At 39.4% G+C, this 24,221-nt stretch overlaps 1 protein-coding gene across 1 annotated transcript in view; it reads left to right on the top strand.

The window, feature by feature from the left end:
* Nucleotides 1-1,082: 1,082 nt before the first annotated feature.
* Nucleotides 1,083-24,221, top strand: part of fam117bb (family with sequence similarity 117 member Bb) — a 59,351-nt gene continuing 36,212 nt past the window's right edge. The window contains exons 1-2 of the mRNA XM_056251715.1: nt 1,083-2,002; nt 13,592-13,761. Coding sequence (XP_056107690.1) covers nt 1,312-2,002; nt 13,592-13,761 — 861 coding nt within the window. The 5' untranslated portion in view covers nt 1,083-1,311. The remainder of the gene's footprint in view (nt 2,003-13,591; nt 13,762-24,221) is intronic.

The following is a 24,221-nucleotide window of genomic DNA, read 5'->3' as shown; positions in this document are numbered from 1 at the left end:
AAAGTTGAAATGAATCAGTTACTGAATCCTACAGCGATTGGATCTCATTAAACTCGCAAAACCAACATGAAAATGGTTAACAATGTGTCCCCATAAAACAAACTTGGAGTATCAACTGTATATTGGGTGTGTGTATGAGTGAATGAATGAAGGGTCTGTTGACAAGCTGCTGTTTTGTTTTTTTAACTTTTGAGTTCATATTGAAGCTAAAGTTTTCATTTGGCCCCTGCATAGACGGATGTTTAAAAAAAAGCCACCGACATGTTTTCTATTACAGCTTGTAAAGTAAGCACTTTGAGAAAAAGAACAAACGATAACTCGTGCTTTTAGTCTATTCAGAAGATGTTTTAAAATGCCATTTAGAAAATAAAGCTTGCTGTACAACCCTGCGTTACTCAGTTGATTAAAGATTATATTAATGAAAACCTGTACATGACGTTTACTTGTTATTTGTTTCCACTTACCTGGTAGAAAATGTAAAATTTCTAGGATCATTTAAAAACCACACTGAAGTTTTTAATTTTATTACGTGGCCACACGAGGGTGGTAAAGGCAACCACAGAATCATGACCAAAAGCATGTCCTCCTCACACAAGTTTCCATTCAGATAACAGTGATTAAAGTTTTACTTTGCTGTGTGCACGCATGCAATGATCGTGTGTAGTAGGCTATTTTAGATGATGTATAAACACACACAAGTACATAACACAGTAGCCTATTATTATTAATTTTTAATAAGCACATGTGATTTACTACTCCGAAAGAAAGAAAATGCAGCCTTTTAAAAAACAAAACGACAACAGATTCAGAACAGTGAGTGAAGGCTGAAGTTTAATTCCTGAATAAAATATGCAAACAAAGTAACATAACGGATAATTTTTTACGATCAATCAATTGTGGTGTCACACATAAGGTGAAGAAATCCTGTAAAACTCCAGTATAAATCATAATTATTTTTTCTTTCTTTTTTTGTTGCGAAATGGTACAAACTTTTCCTCATAATACTATTATAATGAACTATACGGAATTAGAGAACCCACTTTCTAGCCAATCGGAAGTTGAGAGGGGAGAGCGAACAGCCAATCATAGGCGAGGAGGCAGAGCGCTGGATCGAGTTGACGGTGCGTGGCTCTGATTCTCTCTCAGTTTTACTTGAGCTCGCGAAACGGCGCAGCTTCGCCAGTCAGGGAGCAGAAGGCAGACATCACATGGAGTGACAAGGGCACCAAAGACCATTAACCACCCCAGAAAGCCGTAAACGTACGTTTCAAGTGTTCATGTTGAGATTTGTGTGATTCCCCAGCGAACAAAATGTCTCAAAAAGTTCGCAAAAACGGATCTCCGACGTCTAACTGCAGCGGAGTGACCGCGGGAAGCCCGAGCGGATCCCCGGGGATCAGCGCCGCTGGAGTGAGTTCACTGGGTCGCCTGCTGCCCATGAAAGCCACGGTTCCCTTCCAGCTGAAAACGCAGACACAGCACCCTCTACAGACACGGACAGTCCTCTCCACCGGTAACGTTAACGGTAAATGCCACAGCAGCGGATCCCACAGCCGGAGCCCCACGCGATCCCTTTCCTCCAGTGCCTCAAACGTTTCTGCAGCCACGTCCACTTCCTCTGCGACGTGTTCACAGTTCATCGCGGCCACAGCGGTTTCCTCCGCTCCTTCCTCCTCATCATCTTCATCTTCATCATCATCATCATCATCATCAAGAACTAGCCCCATTATCGCCGTGCACGCGTCAAACCCTAGAGTGTCCCACGCGCAGGTACCTGTGGCATCCTCGTCATCACCCTACACAGGTGTGCACGTGAGCCCCCCGTGCTGCTCTCCCTCCCAGCAGATCAGCTGCAACTGGGACACTTTAGCCCTTACTTCTAATTTATCGTCTTCCTCCTCGTCGTTGTGGTCCTGCGGTCTCAGGGCCAAACACCTCCAGACCCCTGAACATGACAGGCTGTCTCCAGAGAGGCTCAGCCCCAGCTCACCTGTCTTCACAGGTAAATCTTCAATCCAGAAGAGCTATTGATTTTATATGAAGCCAGAGCTGATGGGCCATGTTTATTTCACATCACTGTGGTAACTTGTAAACACAAATAGTCCATGTGATTTCATTTGTTGGTTTTACATCTGCTTTCAGGAGACGTTTTAACGGTTTCACAGTAGTGCGATTGACGTGATTCACTGTCATAATGTGCCATTTTAGATAAGATATTACTCACGCATTCAGTTAAACTCAACATTCAGTATGTCGTATCCTATAGAACAGGGGTTCCCATAGGCTAAATATTCCTATATTTTTGCTGTGCCTGTAATGATGACAAACCTGCTTATTTTCCAACTTAGTGCTGTCAAATCGATTAATATAAGTTTGTTTATATAATAAAAGTGTGTGTGTGTATATATATATATATATATATATATATATATATGTGTGTGTATCACAATTTTGTTAGATGCATTAATCGATTTGACAACACTAATACTTGCACTAATATTACTAATACTTGCACTAATATATATATATATATATATATATACACTGTATGTGTGTGTGTGTAATATTTTAATTTAGTTAGATTTCGTCTTAAATAAATTCATAATTTAATTTATCATTCATAATTCATTAAATTAATCTATTTTTTAATACATAAATAATACAAAATAATTAAACTCATCTTTCATAATACAATTTGTATTTACAGAAATAATCTGTATTTATTTTTAGTACATAAAAATTAAATCAAAACTTAATTAATCTTTCATCATTTATTTAATTGTATTTTATGTAATAAAAAAATCTGTATTCCAATACTTAGAAAATAAATAAATAATTTAATTTAATTCATCCTTTGGTACCCTGTGAAGATTAAGGCCCCAAGGCCCCTGTTTGAGACCCACGATATATAATAATATAGGCTACATGTACATATTGTTGTGTATGACAACATAAGGCATCTAAATGGTAGGCTAAATGTAACACTTTGACTTTGTATTAACTAACTAACTAACACTTTATATACAATTTTAGCCTAGTCAACAAAATTTGTTTTTTTTTTATGATGAACTAAAAGCTTATTTAAAATATATTAATGGTGTCAGTGATGCACCTTTAAATGGATGAGTTGGACTTGATAATGAAGGCAAAGCAGCCAATAAGTGTCAAGCATTCACAAAGCATCCCAGGATGCACCTCTTGAAGCTGGTAGAATCCAGGTAAATAGTGGCTCCTCTGAATAAGCTGAAATATAAGAGTTTTGGTGTGATTTGTTTCCCATATATTGGTGTTCCATGATTGCATAGTTTTAATAACTTTACTATTCTAAAATTGTGGAAGAAGTAATAATGTATGGCCGGGTGTCTACACTTTTGACTGCATGTAGCCTAATACAAGACTTGAAGCTTCATGACGGATCAGACTATTTGCATTCTTCTAAGTGATATAGCATTATATCAGTTAGTTAGCCTAGGTTTTTATTCACGCTGCTAGGCAGTCTGGATTCCATGGACCAGATTTTCACCTCAGCGAGGGGACCAATCACAGAACGGGGAGGGAGCAGCAAGACGATGACGACGTCTACGCGACACACCGAAGCAGTTTGTTTATACCCATGGATCAAACATGGCAGCAGACGCAAAGTCACCTTTCGATGCAGTCTTAGATATTGTTCTAAGTAGTTTAGAATGCAAGTTTATTTTTAAAAAAAGAGCAGCTTTTGGTGTTAAAGGGATACTCCACTTTTTTTGGAAATAGGCTCATTTTACAACTCCCCCAGAGTTAAACTGTTGAGTTTTACCGTTTTTGAATCCATTCAGCCAATCTCCGGTTCTGGCGGTACCACTTTTAGCATAGCTTAGCATACATCATTGAAGTGGACAAGACCATTAGCATTTCTCAAAAAAAAATTACCAAAGTGTTTCGATATTTTTCCTATTTAAAACTTGACTCTTCTGTAGTTACATCGTGCACTAAGACCGACGGAAAATGTAAAGTTGCGATTTTCTAGGCTGATATGGCTAGGAACTATACTCTCATTCCTGCATAGTAATCAAGAAACTTTACTGCCGTACCATGAGTGCAGCAGGCGTAATGATATGACGCAGCGCCTGAAAATAGTCCCCAGCTCGGTAACTTCCAGCGTGACCGGGACTAAGTGCCTGCGCCTGCTGCACTCATGGTACGGCAGTGAAGTTTCTTGATTACTACGCAGGAATGAGAGTATAGTTCCTAGCCATATCAGCCTAGAAAATCGCAACTTTACATTTTCCGTCGGTCTTAGTGCACGATGTAACTACAGAAGAGTCAAGTTTTAAATAGGAAAAATATCGAAACACTTTGGTCATTTTTTTTTGAGAAATGCTAATGGTCTTGTCCACTTCAATGATGTATGCTAAGCTATGCTAAAAGTGGTACCGCCAGAACCGGAGATCGGCTGAATGGATTCAAAAACGGTAAAACTAAACAGTTTAACTCTGGGGGAGTTGTAAAATGAGCCTATTTCCAAAAAAAGTAGAGTATCCCTTTAAACCATTTCATAACCAAGAGGGATGTTTTTGCCCTGCTACCAACGGGCTTTGGCAAAAGCATCATATATCGCTCTACATACGTCATCTGGTATAATTGAAACGATTGGCTATAAGCTACGTACAGGCGCATTTGATAGACATTTGTAGCACCCAATAAACGGCTCTGGGCATTCGTAAACCACGCCTCAAATACGTGAAAATGAACATGTGGTTCCCAGACCACGTCTCAATGAGACGTGGTCTGACGTTAGCCAGGCTATCAGTTAGTAGGAATCTTTGGTGAATGCTGCAGAGTATTTCAGATGTCTCATTCATAAAATAGCTTGTGAGGAGCCGTGTTGAGAGAGCGAGCCGGTCGGGCCGCGGTGGTTTGAGGTGGCCTTCTGCTCCAGAGGCTTTTCTCTGTTGCTGACTGGTAAGAATGCAAATGTTTGGTGGCCAGTTGCTGGTTTGGCCCTTTGAATCTCAAAAGTATGTTTTGTGATTGGTTTGCCAGCGAGTGTTGCTCTGTGTCTCGGTTACTGTAACTGTTTTAACTGGCATTGTGACCGGTACCACAATTTTTTCAGAAAATGGAATTTCCTCAAAAAGGAGATGCATACGCATACAATTTTCAGCTTTTTACTTAACTTGAATTCAGTTATCACACCATATCTGCTGCCATTTTTGACACCAGCATTATATACAGAAGTAACTGCTGGTTGAGAAGAGATTATCTGCCTTAAAGACACAAAGAGAGAAAGGTACAGTTGTGGTTGTTGGGTTGGGAGTGTCATCCTTTGTATTTTGGCCCAGACCCAGGCTTCATTGTTTTAGTAAATTACCCATGATTCTCTTGGAGCCTCCTCAAACAGACTCTGAGTTCATATGTATGTCTTAGTTATGTTTCTGTGTCAGTGTTGTTTTTTTTTAGTCCAATAATGACATGATCTGTCTGAACAAGAGGAAACTTGATCTTGGGTCCACATTTCACTTCGGGTCAGCGATTCATATGCCTGTTGGAATGCCCTTGTGATTACTGTTTTTAGTCTCCTGAGCCATGCCTCCCCTTTTCACTGTATCCCACTAAAAACAGTCCGCTCTGGTATGTCCAGTAATTTTCCAGATCACCAGACTTGCCTAAGATCACATGAAAAGCCGTAGCACACGAGAGGAACCGAACAGGATGGAGAAAATTGGGAAAAGTCAAGTCACCTTTATTTATATAGCGCTTTATACAATACAGATTGTTTCAAAGCAGCTTTACAGTGATTATAACAGGAAAATGTTCAGTGTGTTGATTCGGTTCCATTGTAAAGATAATCAATTATTAAATTAGTTCATTTTATCTGTAAAGCAGTTTTGCAAAAAAAGGACGTCATCGTCCAGCTCAGTTCAGTTCTCATCAGTACAGTCAGATCAATAATATTGTTGAATATTAAGTGTCCCCAACTAAGCAAGCCAGAGGCGACAGCGGCGAGGAACCCGAACTCCATCGGGGACAGAATGGAGAAAGAAACCTTGGCTCAGTCAGGGGACCAGTTCTCTTCTGGCCAACAAACAAACACGGTGTGGCTGCATCATAGTCAGAGGGATCATGTTGTCATGCGCAAAACTAGGGCCTAGTCAGGTTTGACTGAACGACCCGTCCAATTAATCAGACTAAGAATGCTTTCACACTGGGCTCGTTTGCTTCGGTCCGAGCCCGAGAGCGATTGTTCCCGGCACCAGTTTCTGTCCCTTCATGGCAAGGCCATTCCACCAAAACTTGCTTCAAAAAGTTCATAAAGACATAGCAAAAGAGCTTGACACGCAACCAATAACGTTTGTTCTCATGCATCACGCATGCACATTTGAGCTTCCGTAAAAACCTTTGAGGTTCATTCTCATGTGTCTGCTACCACAAGAACCAATGATATTGTTTTTTGCGCATCAAGCAATTTCTTTTAAAGCTTCCTTTACCGTTTTTGATGTGCTCCATGCATGTGCCTTGATCAACGCTTATATGTGAATAAAAGCCTGAATTAAATCCGTTAAATTAAATCATATAAAGTCTTCATATAAAAATGTGTCTCTTCAGAAGACTTTGACTAAACCGCTCTAATCATATGGATTTATTGTACGATGTTCTAATGAACAGAGTTTTGGGTGAATAGACATGGAGGGAGAGACAGATATATCTCAGGTTCCCTTAACTCTTTCCCCGCCAGCATTTTAAAAAAAAAATATATATATATAACTTTGCCAGCCTACGCCAGCATTTTTGGTAATTTTCACAAAAGATTCATGGCCCCCAAAATATTTTGTTGTATGAATATCTGAACATGTAGGCCTAATATATCAAAAGACCAGACCAAAAAAAAAAAAATCTGTTTTATTCTAGCTTCATGCTATCCCTTTAATGATTGCAGGATGATTGCAAAATATGCCATTTTTATATTGCACATTTTGTAAATGCACACTTTATAAATATACAAATGTGGGTAATGGACATTTAATTAAACAGGATGTTTCAAAAAAGCAATGTGAGTCAAGACCAAATGGCGAAAGACATCCGTCTTCATGTGTATGACTAGTGACAGTGTAAGAGGAACTTCTCCAAACAACTAAAAACATAGAAGAACAAACTAGAACCTAATGGCTCGTTTCCACTGAGGCATACGGTACGGTACGGTACAGTACGGGTCGGGTCGGTACAGCATGATCCGGCTAGCGTTTCCACTGACAACAGTACCCTTACTTGATAGGCGTGGTGTTTGCCGGAAAGAAGCGATTGACGTCATTTTCGCGCGAAGAAAGCGACATAGTAAACAACAATGGATGACAGACAGCAGATCTTGTTCTTGCTTCTCGGCATGTTTGTCACAAGAAACAAGCGCTGGCATTAGGCGTTTCTCAATACCAAGTAGCCACGCAAAGTCCGACTCAGGAGAATGATTACAGATGATCTTGTAATAAAATAAAATAAATGACAAAATCTATTTTTGTTGAATTTCAGTTTTATCAATAATAGCCATTATAAAAGTATAAGTAAAAGGTACAAAACGATATATAGTAAAGCTTTAATAACATATAGCAAACAATTCAGTCAAATATACAAATCCAGCGCTCAAATATATTAAAACTTCACTTAGCCTTCTGCCAAAACTATTGGCCAGGGAACGAATTATAGATTCACGAGACCAAAGATCGCCTGTTAGGTCTGTACAAGACGAATTATATCTCATGTTTAACCACTACAGAGACGTCAGAGTCAGCGGCAAACATCAGAATGACTAGCCGGGGAAAGGCTGCTCCAGGCGGGGTGCACGAGCGCCGAGCGTCCGGTGATTGCTTGGAATGGATCTTCAAATTATCATAAATCTTTAAATAAACCACAGATTTGAGCTTTAAAAAACTACTTTCTCGCCTGAAAAACTCTTAAAACTACATTTCGTGACACAATAACAGTAGTATTATATTTCAACTGTATGCTTCTAATGCCCTTGTAGCACGCGCAAGTGACGATACTCTGTCAACCAATCACCGTTCTGCAGTGAGTGTAGCTCCACCTTTTAGTACCGTACCACTGTGCTAGGTACCCAAAAAAGGGTACCCAAAAAGTGGTACGGTACGGTTCGACTTTTTGGTACCATTTACAACTTTTGACAGTGGAAACGCAAATAATTGCGTACCGAACCGAACTGTACCGTACCGTACCACTCAGTGGAAACGAGGCATAATTGACTTCACTGACGGTGTGAACTTCACTTCACACCATCCCTGCTTGTTCTTTCTACAGTATCCAGGTGTGAAAGTGTTTTTCTTTTAATGTATTCCTCAACATTTCAGTTCATTGTTCTCAGGATTAAACGGCACCACTGCGCATAAGCGCCGCATCGTTGCAACTAATTTTGCATATGCCAATGTGTTTCTCAATAGCTTTGCTCGTGCTTTTTAAGATCTCCATACAGACATGGTTCTTTTGCTCTTGGCTGGGGGTTTAACGGGGCACACTCCCAGTCTTTACAGAGAGGCTGGGACGAGACCAGGCCGATCCATCGGCCCTCACAAAGAACACTATTAGGAGTCAGGTCACTATTACACCCTTTTATTTCAGCTGCAGGCCTGCGCTACAGGTTTAGAGCTACAATGAGTCTTTTGAAGTATCTCTTCACTGGTCCATACAGGCTTTGATATTAGGGCTGTCACTTTTTATTCGATATTCAAACATGACGTGAAATATCCGTAATCGAACTATAAATAAACTATCCGGTTTTTAAAGTGCCATGTGTAGCGCATTTTTTACAGTCTATGATTAGACCGTTTGTTTTTTATTTTATTGTTTGCCATCTCATTCAGGAGCGGGAGCTCTAAACGTTTTGTAGCGTAGGCCCATGACCAAATCAAGCGAATAATAGGCTCGGCTCGTAGATATTTGAATATATTCGAATACATTGCTTGATATTTGATATCTGTTTGAATTCGATTTTTCTCAAAAGTGTCAGGCCTATTTGATATGGGATGTGCGATTACAAGAGACTGTATTCTACTACATGTTTGTAGCATTTAAACAGCCCTTTTTTTAGATTAAGAACGGTTCACACTTGGTAGGTTTGGCTCGATTAAAACAAACTCTGGTGCAATTGCTCTGTTATTGCAGTTTATTTGAATAAGTGTGAACACTGCCAGCTGAACCCAGGTGTGCAATAAACTCTGGTGCAGTTCGACTGATATATGATTACAACATGGACCAAAGACATCTAAAAGAAGCACAAAACAGGATGTGATGTCACAAGATGCGACCCTAAAAAAGACATCACAGGAGCTTCGTTTCCCATTACAGCTGTCGGAAATGCTGTCTCCTTGCAGCAGTTTGAATGTTTATCGGAGGAATTCCTGCTGCTAGTTTGACTTTTTTCACATTTTATAAGACCGTTCATTACAATCGTAAAAATGTGTAAAGTTTGTAAAAAATTACCATATGCACGCACCAAGGCCCTGTCCCAAATGGCACACTCCGGACTTGTGGACTTCCTCAGAGTCCACACTTCGGTGACGTCATGTAGTGCAGACCTAATAGGGCCCTTAGCGCGAGTCCGCGAGGGCGCATTGAGAGGTATTTTTGGGACAGACTCGATCGTCACGCCGGAAACAGGAAGACGGTCTGATTGTTGTTATGGACAGGAGCTACAGGTTCGGGGACATATGCTGCCTATTGTTGTTGTGTTTACATATGACTCAGTAAAGCCCTGACATTCTGTTCTATTTATTTAATGAATCATAATGCGATCGTATTATTCAGCTCGCTATTATTAGCCTATGTTTGAGATATCAACCACTGGTCGTAATGTTTGTATAAACTTGTCATAAAAACCGTAATGATAATTACACTTAAATATTTTAATTCTCAGCCATGTTAACAATTGTCCGTGAGCGACATCTCCTCCCATCCGTTGTCTGATTGGCCTTTCGCAAGGATTCCTGGGTAGTTAAAGTGCGTGGAGCCTGCATCTATGCGGGCTTCGCGGAAGACCGCTTCAAGGGTACAAAGGGGGCGCTGCTGAGCACACTTCAGAGCGTTAAAATGCTAAATGGGGCGGCCTACGGACTCGTAGACTCGGCGAGCACGCGCAATTTAAGTCCACGAGACCGAAAGTCCGCATGAAGTGCGCCATTTGGGACAGGGCCTCAAGTGTGCTGTACAAATCCTGAAAAGTGAAGCCTAAACATTTCAAGCGCCCCCTGGTGGCTGGCTGCAGTATAGGTCTTATGATTGACAGCTGTGCTTGCGATTTAGTTTGTGGGGGAGTATGGGCGGGACCTCAGGATCACTACTGGACAGACTTCGGCAACAACCCTTAGTGGGATATTTTGGCTTAATTTTTCTACAGTGGAAGGAAGCGGAGACGTGCTTTCGATCTTGTTTTTTTTTACATTTTTAACAAAGAGTGCATTTAGGCCAGCGCACAGCATTGTTTCAGTTGTTCATTTGTTCTGTCGCAAAATATACATCAAAAAGCAGTGTTTTTTGTTTTGTATCTTTAGGTGCGATGGCAGTGAACACCAAGCAAACCAGGACTAGTCTAAATGTATCGTTTTCTTTTTTTCGTCTGGACCAGAAGAACGGAGAACTGAACTACAAATGTGAAGTGTGAACACACCCTAAAGGTGATGATACACATTGCAACTTTTTGAGCAATGTTGCAGAGCTATTGTTGCTTGGGAACTTTCCCATTGAGAATGGGCAACAAATTTCTATCTGGATAATTTACATCGGTCGTGGGCCCTGTGTCTCATCTGGTTGCCCTTTGACGGCAACATTGCTCAAAAAGTGTATTATCACTGTAAGAGTGTATCTTACAGTGTATCATCACTGTAAGAGTGTAGTTCAGTTTTAAATGACAATTAAGTTACTAGGTTGCTGCTTTAAATTTAATTTAATAATTTACTGATGGAAGCACTATAGACTAATAAATGATTTAATTTAAATTTGTCTGTACTGTTTTTATGTGATTTAGTAGCTGTTTGTTCATTCAAATAAATCAAATGTAGGTAAATGTTTATATAATTTAGAAAGTTTGTTTGTTTGTTTGTTAGAAGATGAAGTGTTAAACGTCAAGGGTGTGTTTTTATCCTAATCCTGTGGGTTGAGATGTTTGTGAGAACAAGATAATTATCTGTATCTGTACTGACTGAACTGGAGGCGTATATTCATGGTACTTTTGATGAATTGCTGACACGTTATTATTGTTTTAGTCTAGTCACATTCACTAGTTTGAGGAGACAAAAGTCAAGAGCACAGCTTTCCCAAGGACGCGGCTCATGGGCCGCTGTGTGTGCGTTATCAGTGTGTGTGCAAAGTCTGCTGAGTGAGATGCAGGGTAGACGCAACACAATAACCTACTGTGCATAGACAAGAGACGATAAGAGAATTCCCTGCTCAGTAGTGCATCATAGCATCTCTTATATGAGCCAATCAGAGATGAGATAACATCCCCGTGTGATAGTCTGTCCTCTGTGCATCTTGCTTGTTTGCATGTGTATGTAATTATGTAGTTCACACACACGCATGCATAAAGATTTGTTAGTCATTTCAGTCTAGAACCGTGCACAGTTAGGCCAGAAACAAACACTATGCAAGAACGCAAACACAGATGTGAATGTTTAGCCACTACGTTGCAGGCGTGTGGTCCTGTTCCTGTTGTACATATTTTCTGTGTATTCCTGTTTCTGTGAAACCTCAGTACTCATAGGGGTTTTATGTCTAAGCCAGTAAACCTAATCTGTTATAAATATTCTGATAAAGACGTATATAACGTTCCAAAAGATTTCTATTTCCAGTAAATTATGTTCTTTTGAACTTTCTATTCATCAAAGAATCCTGGAAAAAAAATGAATCACAGTTTCCACAAAAATAGCAGCACAACTGTTTTCAACATTGATAATAATAGGAAATGTTTCTTGAGCAAAAATATGTATTTTTGAAGGATCATGTAACACTGAAGAAAATACAATTTAGCATTGCCAATGCCATCACGGGAATATTTCATTTTTTAAATCTATTTAAATGGAAAATAGTTATTTTAAATTGTAATAATATTTCACAGTATTGCTGATTTAGCCTACTGAAGCATAAAAATAATTGGTATCAACTGTAAATATCGGCATTTATTGCTATTATTTTTCAGGTAACTGTCAAGTTTAGCAAACTAATTAAGATTATTTTCAAACTGTATCTTTTACAAAGAAAACCTACTTTAGAAAGCTAAATTAATTTGCTGTATGCTAATGCTCACTAGCCCACCCGCTGTGGCAAAACTTAGAATGCAACGTATTCTTGTATTGCATTATGATCTGCGTCCTGAAACAGATTTGCATTTCAGAATTCATTAACCTGTTAGTCTGAATTTAGATTAGCTAGAAGCCTTTCCATTCACATTGCATAGAGTTGTGAAGATATTTCAGGGCCTTGCACATGCACGTCAGTTTCTAGAGAGCAAAAACATACCATGTGGAGACTGCAACTTGAGCTAACTAGCCAATTCCTCTCTCTTTCTCGCATGACTTCCCCCAAAATTCCTTACAGGTTCCTCCTCTTTAGATCCTCTCTCACGTTCTTCAATGTGTACAACTCGCAGAAAGTCAAGCAAGCTCTGTATTTTAAAATGTAATGCAAGATTCCTGTTCTGCTTTTTGTAAGTTTTCTGTAGTTTTATCTTAAAAAAGCAGAAGATCCACCCAACAACAGTAAAGAGTAGTAGTTGTTTTGTTGCTGAAGTGTGTGTTCACTTTCCCATTGGACTATTGGAAGCAAACAAAGTTAATGGTTCCCCTCTGATTTGCTTCCCTGGATACAACACACACACACACACACATACACGCACAGAGAGTCAGAGAAATACTGATGTCACCTATGTGGCAAAAGAAATTGGGACTTTCTTAAAATCCTTTCTGAAAGGCTCATACGCTGAACTTCCTGTGTAAAATCACTCGCAAGTGTCATCTCTTCAAAGCAGCACAAAACAGCAGGCCGCACTCTTTTACTGTACGTCTGCGCTGTGTATTCAATAGTGTGAGTTTACATGAAAGAATAGTCTTTAAAAGACTAAGACTGACAAGAGAAGGAGAGAAGGCCATCGATTGTGTGCTGGAAAGAACAGACGAGAAAAAGAGAGCAGGGACAATAGTGAAGGGGGCAATTACTCGTGGAGACGGACCAAATGTAGGTCAAGACACGCGGGCCGCTTCCTCCACGCCAGTCGTGCAGTTAATCAGCTTTAGTTTCATTAAAAGAGCTACTGGACACCAGACTAATTCTGTCTCAATCTGCTGGGTTTTAATATTCATCACCATCAGCCCAGCGGACGTTTACACTCAAGCTGGTGTAAGCTCACACACACGGCTGCTCTCTAAGCACTTACTGTGATGTATTGTGTTCATAACATGCAGCCTCTAACTTATGTTCTTCTTCTGTTTCCCTCCCATCTGTTTTATTCTTCCTCACATGTCTCATTCATCCATCTTTCAATCGAACCCTGTCTCCCCCTCCCCATCCTTCCTTCCCCTCTTTATCTCCTCTGCGTTTTCTGGCTGTCTTGCAGACAAGCATAGACTTCCTGTGGCAGGGTCTTGGTGTACCACCAGCAATAACGGTAGCATTCGTCGCACCTCCTCTTTGGACGCGCTCACAGCCCCTTACCTGTCCGGACACTGGCCCCGGGACGTCATCCACGCCCCTTGCGCCCCTTGCATGAGGGACAAATCCACCCAGGTGAGCTGCCCCACTTGTACCCTTTGTTATTACACTGTGTAATAACAAGTAGTGCATTACCCAACATCTCACGCATACACACCTCCTATCAATCAGCCATTCACTTCTACATGAAAACTTTCCGCTCCAACCTTTCCAACACCAAATACCTACTTGCATAAACGCGTGTTTTGCTAACCACCAGCATGAATCACCTGAGAAACACTTGCTTTGTGCAAAAACAAACCCATGAAACCACCACAGACATGTCTTGTATGCGCTCTGCACCCGTGAGACACAGTTGACCTGAGTCTCGTGTAGCTAGAAGTTGAGTATCAGCATGCAGCCTAGTTCACTTGCCCACTTCAGTTGGCCATGAATCACCGACCTAAATAGCAGGAGACAATTTAAATTATTCATACCGCAGGGTTCTTTTTTTTTTTTTTTAAGGAAATTAAAGGGATAGTTCACTTTGAAATAAATTTTTTATATGTTTTAGCTTACCTCAAGGGCATCCAAGATGTAGGTGTCTTTGTTTCCGCAGTAGGGCTGCAATGATTCGTCGACGTTGTCGACAAAAATCGATAATAGAAATAGTCGACAATGAATTTCATTGTCGAAGTTGTCGCCAGACATGATTTTTCCGACCGAGGCATCTCTCTTCATTACAATCTCTGCCGAGAGTCGCACATGCGCATTAGCTTCTCTGCTGAGCGATAACATACAGAAATGGCGGCGTCCAACGCAGCAGCTGCGCGTACCAAAACATCTAAAGTTTGGGAGCATTTTAGCCTGGATACGGCGAATAAAAAGATTACCTGCATGGTTTGCAAAGCAGTCCTTGCGTATCACGGCAGCACCTCGGTGATGCACGAACATTTAAAGAGAAAGCACGTCGGACAGTTGAATGAAACGGAGTTTGACTCGCCTCGGTAAGATTTAAATAACATGGAAGCCAATACGTTTTGTTTTGGATGTACATTGTACATTTTATAAGCGTATTTTCGGTAAAAAACTGTTTTATTGCTGCTAATGTGCCTGCCCCTGGTTTACAGGAAGAAAATGTTTACTTGATTTTAATTTATTTTTTCTTATAAAACAAATGTGCCTGTCCTTTATAAAAATGATAGAGTTTCTTTATTTATGTATTTATGCCTATACTGACCGAGCACTGTGCCTAATTGGTTTTAGACAGGGCATTTTTATTTACTTTTAGTATGAATCGGCCTATCAGCAGCAAAGTTCAATAAAATATGCATTTTTCATTGAAGTACCCCCTTCTTTCTTGTGTTTACTATCATTTTCCACAGAATTAAAGCAATCTCATGCTAAATTTTGGAAAAATTTAATAATTATTCGATTAGTCGACTAATCGTTTCAATAGTCGGTGACTAGTCGACTATTAAAATAGTCGTTAGTTGCAGCCCTATTCCGCAGTAGTTTCAATTTTGATATTTTTAGGTCAAACCGTTCTTGTCTGTCAGTCATATAATGCAGGTCTATGGTCACCACCTCAAAGAGCATGCACAGAGAAGTCCAAATTAAACATGATTTAATGACTCGTAAATGTAAGTACACATTGATGGCCTAAGACACGAAACGAGCGGTTTGTGTGAGAAAACGAACCGTATTTATATCGTTTTTACCTCTTGTAACCACAGCCACGTCCAAGTGATCTGAGGGCGCGGGCGCTTCGGTCTGCGCAAGTGCCGGAAAGCGCCGGAAGTGATCTAAATATGGTTGTGAAAAAAATTCAACGTTGTCTGTTGATATATCGAAATCATCTCCCATTGCGATTTCCTGTATAAATATGTTTAGATCTCAACAGTGAAAGGTAACACTTCCGAAATCTCTGTGTAAACAATGAGTGACGTACACGCGCGAGAGATCACTTCCGGCGCTATCGCAGACCGAAGCGCCCGCGCCCTCAGATCACTTGGACGTGGCTGTGGTTACAAGAGGTAAAAACGATATAAATACTGTTCGTTTTCTCACACAAACCGCTCGTTTCGTGTCTTAGGCCATCAATGTGTACTTACATTTACGAGTCATTAAATCATGTTTAATTTGGACTTCTCTGTGCATGCTCTTTGAGGTGGTGACCATAGACCTGCATTATATGACTGACAGACAAAAACGGTTTGACCTAAAAATAACAAAATTGAAACTACTGCGGAAACAAAGACACCTACATCTTGGATGCCCTTGAGGTAAGCTAAAACATACCAAAAATGTATTTCAAAGTGAACTATCCCTTTAACTTTTATTCAGCAAGGATGCATTAAATTGATCAAAAGTGACTGAAGAAATTGATAATGATACAAAAGATTTTTTTCAAATATATGCTGTTCTTTTTAACTTTCTATTCATTAAAGAAACATGCAAAAAATGTATAGCAGTTTCCTCAAAAAATATTAAAAGAAATGTTTCTTGAGCATCAGATCAGCATATTAACACAGTCTTCAGTGTCACATGATCCATCAGAAATCAGAGTTATGATACTGAAAATTCTGCTTTATCTCAGGAATAAATTACATTTTAAAATATAGTAAAATATAAAACAGCCATTTTAAATTCAATTGTAATAATATTTCACAGTATTACATTTTTCACTGTATTTGTGATCAAATAAATGCAGTCTTGATGACCATAAGAGACCTCTTTCTAAAACATTTAAAAGTCTTACCAACCCCAAACTTTTGAATGGTAGTGTATGTATGTTCAAAGAGTAGCTATTATTTCACAGATATAACCAGTGTGGGTCTGTAGTGCACTTACTGATTCCTTAAGAATTTGTTCAAAAATCAACATTTTCATATTTACGTACCCTCATTTTGTTCCAAACCTGTTTGATTTTTCTTTCTTCTGAAACACAAAAGATGATGTGTTTTGGTCCCTACAATGAAAGTCAGTAGGGGGCTGATGTTGTTGGCCAGTGTGGACTTTCAGTGTATGGACCAAAACAATTATTCAAATTATCATCTTTTATGTTCCACAGAATAAACAAGTCATGCAGGTTTGTATCAACATGAGGGTGAGTAAATGATAACAAAATTAGCATTTTGGTGTGAACTATCCCTTTAAAGGGGTAGTTCACCCAAAAATGAAAATTATGTCAGTAATTACTCACCCTCATGTTGTTCCAACCCCGCAAGACTTTCGTTCATCTTCGGAACACAAATGAAGATATTTTTGATTAAATCTGAGAGCTGTCTCACTCCTCCATAGGCTTCTAAGGGATTGAAACTTGCCGGCCCAGAAAAGTTATTAAAGACATCGTTGAAATAGTCCAAGTGACTACAGTGGCTCAACCTTAAGTTTATCAAGCGACGAGAATACTTTTTGTGCGCAAAAAACAAACAAAAATAACGACTTTATTCAACTATTCATTTCCTCCTCTGTGGGCCTCGAGTCAGTTCACGTAGTGGAACTGCAGAGCGCTTCTGTGTTGTGTCACTTGATAAACTTAAGGTTGAGCCACTGCAGTCACTTGGACTATTTTAACGATGTCTTTAATAACTTTTCTGGGCCGGCAAGTTTCAATCCCTTAGAAGCCTATGGAGGAGTGAGACAGCTCTCAGATTTAATCAAAAATATCTTCATTTGTGTTCCGAAGATGAACGAAAGTCTTGCGGGGTTGGAACAACATGAGGGTGAGTAATTACTGACAGAATTTTCATTTTTGGGTGAACTAACCCTTTAAAGGGATACTCTACCCAAAAATGAAAATTCTGTCATCATTTACTCACCCTCAAGTTGTTGCAAACCTGTATGAGTTTCTTTCCTCTGCCGAACACAAACGAAGATATTTTGAAGAACGATTGGAACCAAACAGTTGTTTGGCAGTATTGACTTCCATAGTAGAAAAAAAAAAATACTATGGAAGTCAATGGTGCCAAAGTTCCAATCGTTCTTCAAAATATTGTGCTTTGTGTTCAGCAGAAGACAGAAACTCATACAGGTTTGCAACAACTTGAGGGTGAGTAAATGATGACAGAATCTTCATTTTTTGGGTGGAGTATCCCTTTAAGGCTAAATATATTTAGCACAATCCTGGTCAAATAAACACAAATAAACAAATATTACAATCAATCAGCCTGTATTAATCTTTATTCATAGGTTTCCAGTAGAATAATGCCATAATCGCACCAAACTAAAATGTGCAAAATAAACACCTCTCAAAACAAACCGTCACTCTTTTACCTCGGTGCGGTGAGTGCGTAGGACACACAGATGCGTTCTCACATGCACACTCTTGCCTGTGTTTGTGAGCAGCTATTAACATCTATTACTGTAGGATTTTATTGTTGTTTTTCCACAAGTCCAAACACAGATGTTAGTTTTTCACTGCCTGAAAGACGTAACTCTACAAAATAAGAGAAGCGTAATGTTAAAGTTATTATGGATAAAAAAGATAGTCTAGAGAGAGAGAGAGAAAAGGAGGAAGCCTCTCCCTGGTTTGTTGAGAGATGAGAGGAAACTGTGGCATATTTCTGGTGAAGGCCTGAAGCTTGAGCTTGAAGCATTCTTTCCTGAAGCTGCCTGTTTTTCCAGCCTATTTTTCTTCCAGAAACACATCAGAGCCAGTCCATATCTGATTATTAACAACATTTTTGCACTACAAAAAAATAAAAATCCTTAATTAATTGTTGCTGGCATTTCAAAAAATGATTTATTGATTTGAGTTTTAATGTACATATGTCTGCTATCATGAGGAGGCATATATTAAAAAGGAAGTGATGTCAGAGGCATGTTTTCATTTATATCACTCAAACCCAAACCCATCCATTAGAAAAAGCATTAAAGATTAAACGCCCTGGTTCTCTGGGGTCTTATCTTACCCTCTCTCATCTAAGCCTGAGTGTACTGTGTGTGTGTGTGTGAGAGAGTTTCCTCTGGAGATCCTAGACCTCCACCCAGCTCTTTTTGTCAGCAGTGTGCCTGTCTCACAATGAGTGCGAAAGGGAGCTTGGTGAGTTGGAGGCGAGTGTGGAATTTGGACAACATTTGCAAAGCTTGCTCTTTCTCCCTCGACCATCACGCCAAAATAACCAGATCTTGGATCCATACTACGGTGTCAGTTGCCAGGGAGCTGAGCTCACACCTAGTGACCAAACAACAACACGGAATGAAGCCCTTTGCTGCTCTCCCTGCCTCCTGTGGGGAGCAGAGAAATATGCAGCCACACACACACACACACACACACATGAATGCGCTCTGTGTGAATCTGTATACACCAGCTGTAACAGATTTATAGCCGATACAGGATCAGTGAAGTGTGAGACCGTTCTGTAAAATAGCGGTTTTGTACTTCTATGGACTGCACGGCACACGTGTTGAAGCTGCTAGATCCAGTGCTGTAGGTAATGTTTCATGCTTTGTCATGCGCTCTGAGAAAGTCAAGGAGGGGAAATCGAGACAAGTTCTACATGAGCCTTCTGCCACGCCGCATCATAATTACAACAATAAAGAAACCTGATCAGACACGCATGCTAAGCTGTGATCAGAAGCCAGACCTGAAAAGTTCCTCATTTAAGATAAATGAGTGCTGAAATTACATCAGCTCACACCCTTGGGAAAGAGGCTGAATCCTTGGAATGAAGTTTGTGAAACTTTTTTTTTTATTGGCGATGGTTTTTTTTTTTTTTTTTTTTTTTACTGCATAAAAACGTTTCTCATGGTTATAGACTGGCCCTCCGGGTGTCTGATGGCGAAAGGTTACTATTCATTTTGAAGCTTACAAGGAATCCACAGAGGCATTTGTGTGGATATACATTGTCATACTAGGTTTAGTAGTGCTTGCTAGGGCAAGCATCAGCATTACTGTTACTGTTGCTCATAGGTAGGGTAGGATTTTGAACAAACCCTTCGGCACGTCATATGTGCTGTGGACAAGATTGATATCTCAAATAGCGTGACTTACGGATAGGAATCATGAAGAACTTAGTAATTCCGGTTCCTCACATATCCAGTTAGTGATTTATTTTTTAAATGATAAAGAAAAAAGAAAAAAAAATGCAACTGCATTGCCAAATTATGAGAATTTCAATTAATAAATTGAAAACAAGGGTGTTTTTATGACTTTTCAGTCTTTTTAGAGGTGTCAAATTCAATACAATATTTGACCTTAATTATGTTAAATATCAATACTAAACAAAAAAATTATAATGTGATAACATTTATTTTTATAAAATGGTTCTGACCATTTATGGAAGTGAATGTTTATATTACTATTATCTTTTCTACTTGTCTGTGTTTTTGCACTCCCTTGTGCTGCTTTTTAATTATCTTTCTATGGAAAAAGTCTGTAGATGTACGTATTTGAGCTTTCTCACTGCTTTTTCTTTTTTCCACATTTTTAAGATGCCATGTCAATTAAAAAAGTTCAAGAAGTTCAGGTTCAGAAACCTATTCTTTTCCACTGTGCCTTACATTTTTAAACTCAAGAACATGTTCGGTGTAAACGGTTCCTATTTGATTACTGTAGATCGTTGTCCGATATATCGCCAAGGCTGATATGTCGGCCAATATTTGGCTTTTTTTTATATATATATTGACATCGGCGATCAGTTTTTCTGTATGGCTGATGTGTCAGAAGTGGGACTTTTATTTTGACGGCCTATCAGACTTTTTTTTTTTTTTGACAAAGCTGAGAATGGCATCGCCTGAGCACACAGCACTCCCATTCTTATTCTTCATTACTTTACGGTCTCTGTTTAATGGTTCTAATACATTACTAGATAGAATTGTTAAAGAAAGTATACGGAAAAGTATTATAGCGTTTGCTTTAATATTATTAATAATAGAAAGGCAAACACGGTACTACTTTTTCATTTACCGTCAGCATTCAGCAAATACGCATTTATATCATTTAAACAAATCTTTGAATATTTAATAAAATATATATATATACTTCCTTTGAAGGAGGGATCTGGGCCATTTATACAGGCAAGTTTCGCATGGGAAAACGGCACTCGCATTTCCTTCGGAAAACTTAATGTCATGTCTCCATGAGCATCCTTTAATTTGGACCACCCGATACTGGACTTTGTTTTGAGATGTGTGGAATTGCATGTACAATCCGAGATCTATCTATTTATGAAGATAAATTTACACACGTGAATTCATCCCCCCAGTGTGCAGAAAGATCACCATGTTCACCTATAAGCAATCGCAGTGATTTTTTGACGTGAGAAACATTTTTAGGCTGGAAAATATGCTGCGGGATACATCTGTGCTGTTGCCAGGGGGATTTCCATTTGTAAGGTTTACAACACCATGTACCTGCGGAAGAAAAGCATTAACCTTTAACAAGTGCCCATGTTAACGTGCGCACACTTGGCCCACAAACCTCAGTGGCCCTGCCAGCTTTGTTACTTTTTAACAAGAAAGTTATTTTTGCCATGATAATCCCCTTCCGCACTGACAGGCTAAAAATCTGAACTATTTTCCAACACTGGTGTTCAATGTTCAGAAAGCCTGTGGTAAATTTGGCACTCTCTCAGTAACAGGCCTTGTGTTCCAGTCCAGCTGAAAGAGAGACAGGTGAATACCGAATAACAGCCTGTCCAAGGGGAATTCACCACTTGTATTCCCCTCTGTATGAGCGCTCATAGGGTTACAGAAAAGCTTAGCTGGCAGATTAACCAGACCGTGCTCAGCTCTCGAGTGAGGACCCGAAACTGCCTTCTATCAGGCTTTTAATGTTCAGTGGCCCCAAAAAGTGTTTCAAGACTTGAGCAACATGCAAAAATTATTTTTTTTCTTCTTCTTTTTTTTTTTTAAAGAAGCCTCTCATGCTTACCAAGGCTGCATTTATGTGATCTAAATAAATACAAAAAAAATATTATGAAATATTACAAACTTAAAACAACTGTTTTCTATTTGAATATATGAATGTAATGGCAAAGCTGAATTTTCAGCATCAGACTCCAGTCTCCAATGTTGAAAACAGTTGTGCTGCTTAATATTTTTGATTAAAAATTTTAGGATTCCTTGATGAATAGAAAATCTGGAGAACAGCATTTATTTGAAATAGAAATCTTTGTAACAATATACATTTCTTTACTGGTATTTTTGATCAATGTAATGTAATAGTAAATTGAAATCATTTATTTCTTTAAAAAACAAATCTTACTGACCCTAAAATTTTAAACAGTAGTGTACAAAGTCAGTTCTCCTGACGCCACACGTGTCCATAGGAGAGTATCCACAGGAGTGATTCATCACATTTACTATTAACATAATCCACTAATGTTTGACAACAGAAGGCCCTATTTTAACGATCTAAGCTTATTGTCTAAAGCGCAGGGCGCAATTGCACTTAGGCCGTGTCTGAATCTACTTTTGCTAGTTTAACGACGGAAAAAATGGTCTGCGCACCCAGCGTATGGTCTAAAAGGGTTGTGCCTATTCTCTTAATGAGTAATGGGTGTGTTTTATCATCTCCCATTCCCTTTAAAAGCCAGTTGCGCTCGCGCTATGGCGGATTGCTATTTACATGGCGGTATTTGCAAGTGGAAAGAACACTGAACACTTCTCCAGAGCGCAAACGGATCTGCTCGTGCGCAAGGTTAAAGCGCGTGAGCAGACCATCTACGGGACAAGCCGGATTCCACCATATCTTTAAGTACACAATATTAATCTTTTACATTGTAATCCTTTTATTTTCAATATTTGGCATGTTTGTGTGCTGCTGGGAAATCCTGTGTGTGTAATAACCAGAGTGTACGCGCTTGATGGACCCACCAATAGGCGCACATTACTTATGCGCTCTTTAAATAACAAAAAAAAAATATTGCGCCATTGACCAACTGAAACCTGGTCTAAAGTCAATGCCTTTTTTTTTTTTGTCTATTTCAGTTGCCTCAAAATAGCAACGCGCCAACAATGCGCCCGAACACACCTCGTTTTCAGACCATGGGCGCAAATGCATTTGCTATTTAAACAACGTGGCGCAGGATGTGAAAATGATAACTGCGTCAGGCTGAAACTAGCAAAAAACACTTGTCGCGCTTGGCGCTGCATTGCGCCGGGTGTATGATAGGGCCCTAAGTGTTACAACTTGATTTTGAACAATTTCCTGTTGCTGTGTATTTCTTTATAAATGTTTCTTGTCTGTCCAAAAGTGTCCAAATACTTTTTTGGGCCCTCATTGGCGGCCACATATAACAACTGCCACTTATGTTTGGTCCTCAGACTACAGATGTGGGCGTAAATGCAAATTCCGACATTTACATAGCGGAATTGGGGTTTTCCCATATATCTCTCTGTCTCTCTCTCTCTCTCTCTCTCTCTCTCTCTCTCTCTCTCTCTCTCTCTCTCTCTCTCTCTCTCTCTCTCTCTCTCTCTCTCTCTCTCTCTCTCTCTCTTCTTTTGTTTCTCATGACGTCTGTCACAGGAGAGTTGATATGCTGTAAAGGTTGTTTGTGTTTTCACTTTGGGTCCTTTTCCAACATCGGTTTGCATATTTTTTTGCATTTTTGTTTTTCTTTCTTTCATTGTCTACTAAACTTCAGTGACTTTGCTCATGAGTTTCCAATGGCTGACTGGGGTTACATCACACACCCAGGGCCTTTACTCATGACCTGTGCTTCAAAGCGAGTCCAAACACAGCGCCCCTCTGTTTATAAAGAGCCTTTTGTTTCTGTGTTAATCTACTCTGAGCGCGGGCCCTACTGTAACTTCAACCCTCTCACACACACGCATACACACACACACACACTGTTCCCAAATGCAGCCTGGTCTAGAAAACCACACTCATGCTTCACTTACAAAAATGTACCTGGACACTTTTTTTCTGTCAAAATACCTTGTTACTTCAGTCTGTAGTATTTCAAATAATGTTATGACTATTACAGTTTTTTCTTTCTTAGTGTAACTATGGTATTTTGACCAGAATACAATATATTGGTACCATATTGGTTTTTGACCAATATTAGAGATTTTTTATTTATAAGTTTCAATTGATCCAGCTGTATATTTAAATTACTTTTGCCATCATCTAAATCTCACTTAAAGCAAGTCTTTAAAATTCTAATCATTTAATAACACTGTTAAATGTAATCTTTAAAGCTGCAGTCCGTAGTTTTTCCTCTTTGTCGCCATCTCTGTTCGAAACCTGCAATTGCAGTTATTCGCGGAATTATCAACTTTACGTGGGTTGTGCCTCGGCACAGCGCAGATGAGTCCAATGTTTTGAGGAGAATGTGTGGCTGTCAATCGCCACGCCGGTGTGGATACTGGCATTCAGAATCACAGATTCTACTTTTTGGAAGTATGACCAACATAAGAATTTTCACCGGAAAAGTAACATCCACTTTTGTTTTGAAAAAAAGCATTGCAGTAAATCGCTCTGATTAAATCTTATTTTAATCACGTCTTATATCACGTCAAACAATGCAAATTATACTTTGTTCTCAAATTGTTAATGTTAACAACATCAACATTGCGTGACTACATTTAATGTGTATTAGGGCTAC

The sequence above is a fragment of the Rhinichthys klamathensis genome, unplaced genomic scaffold (assembly GCF_029890125.1).
Source record: "Rhinichthys klamathensis goyatoka isolate OS25496 unplaced genomic scaffold, OSU_Roscu_1.1 h1tg000088l_1, whole genome shotgun sequence".
Classification (NCBI taxonomy): domain Eukaryota; kingdom Metazoa; phylum Chordata; class Actinopteri; order Cypriniformes; family Leuciscidae; genus Rhinichthys; species Rhinichthys klamathensis.
Note: the sequence above shows the minus strand (reverse complement) of the source record. Positions and strands in the feature narration are given on the sequence as shown.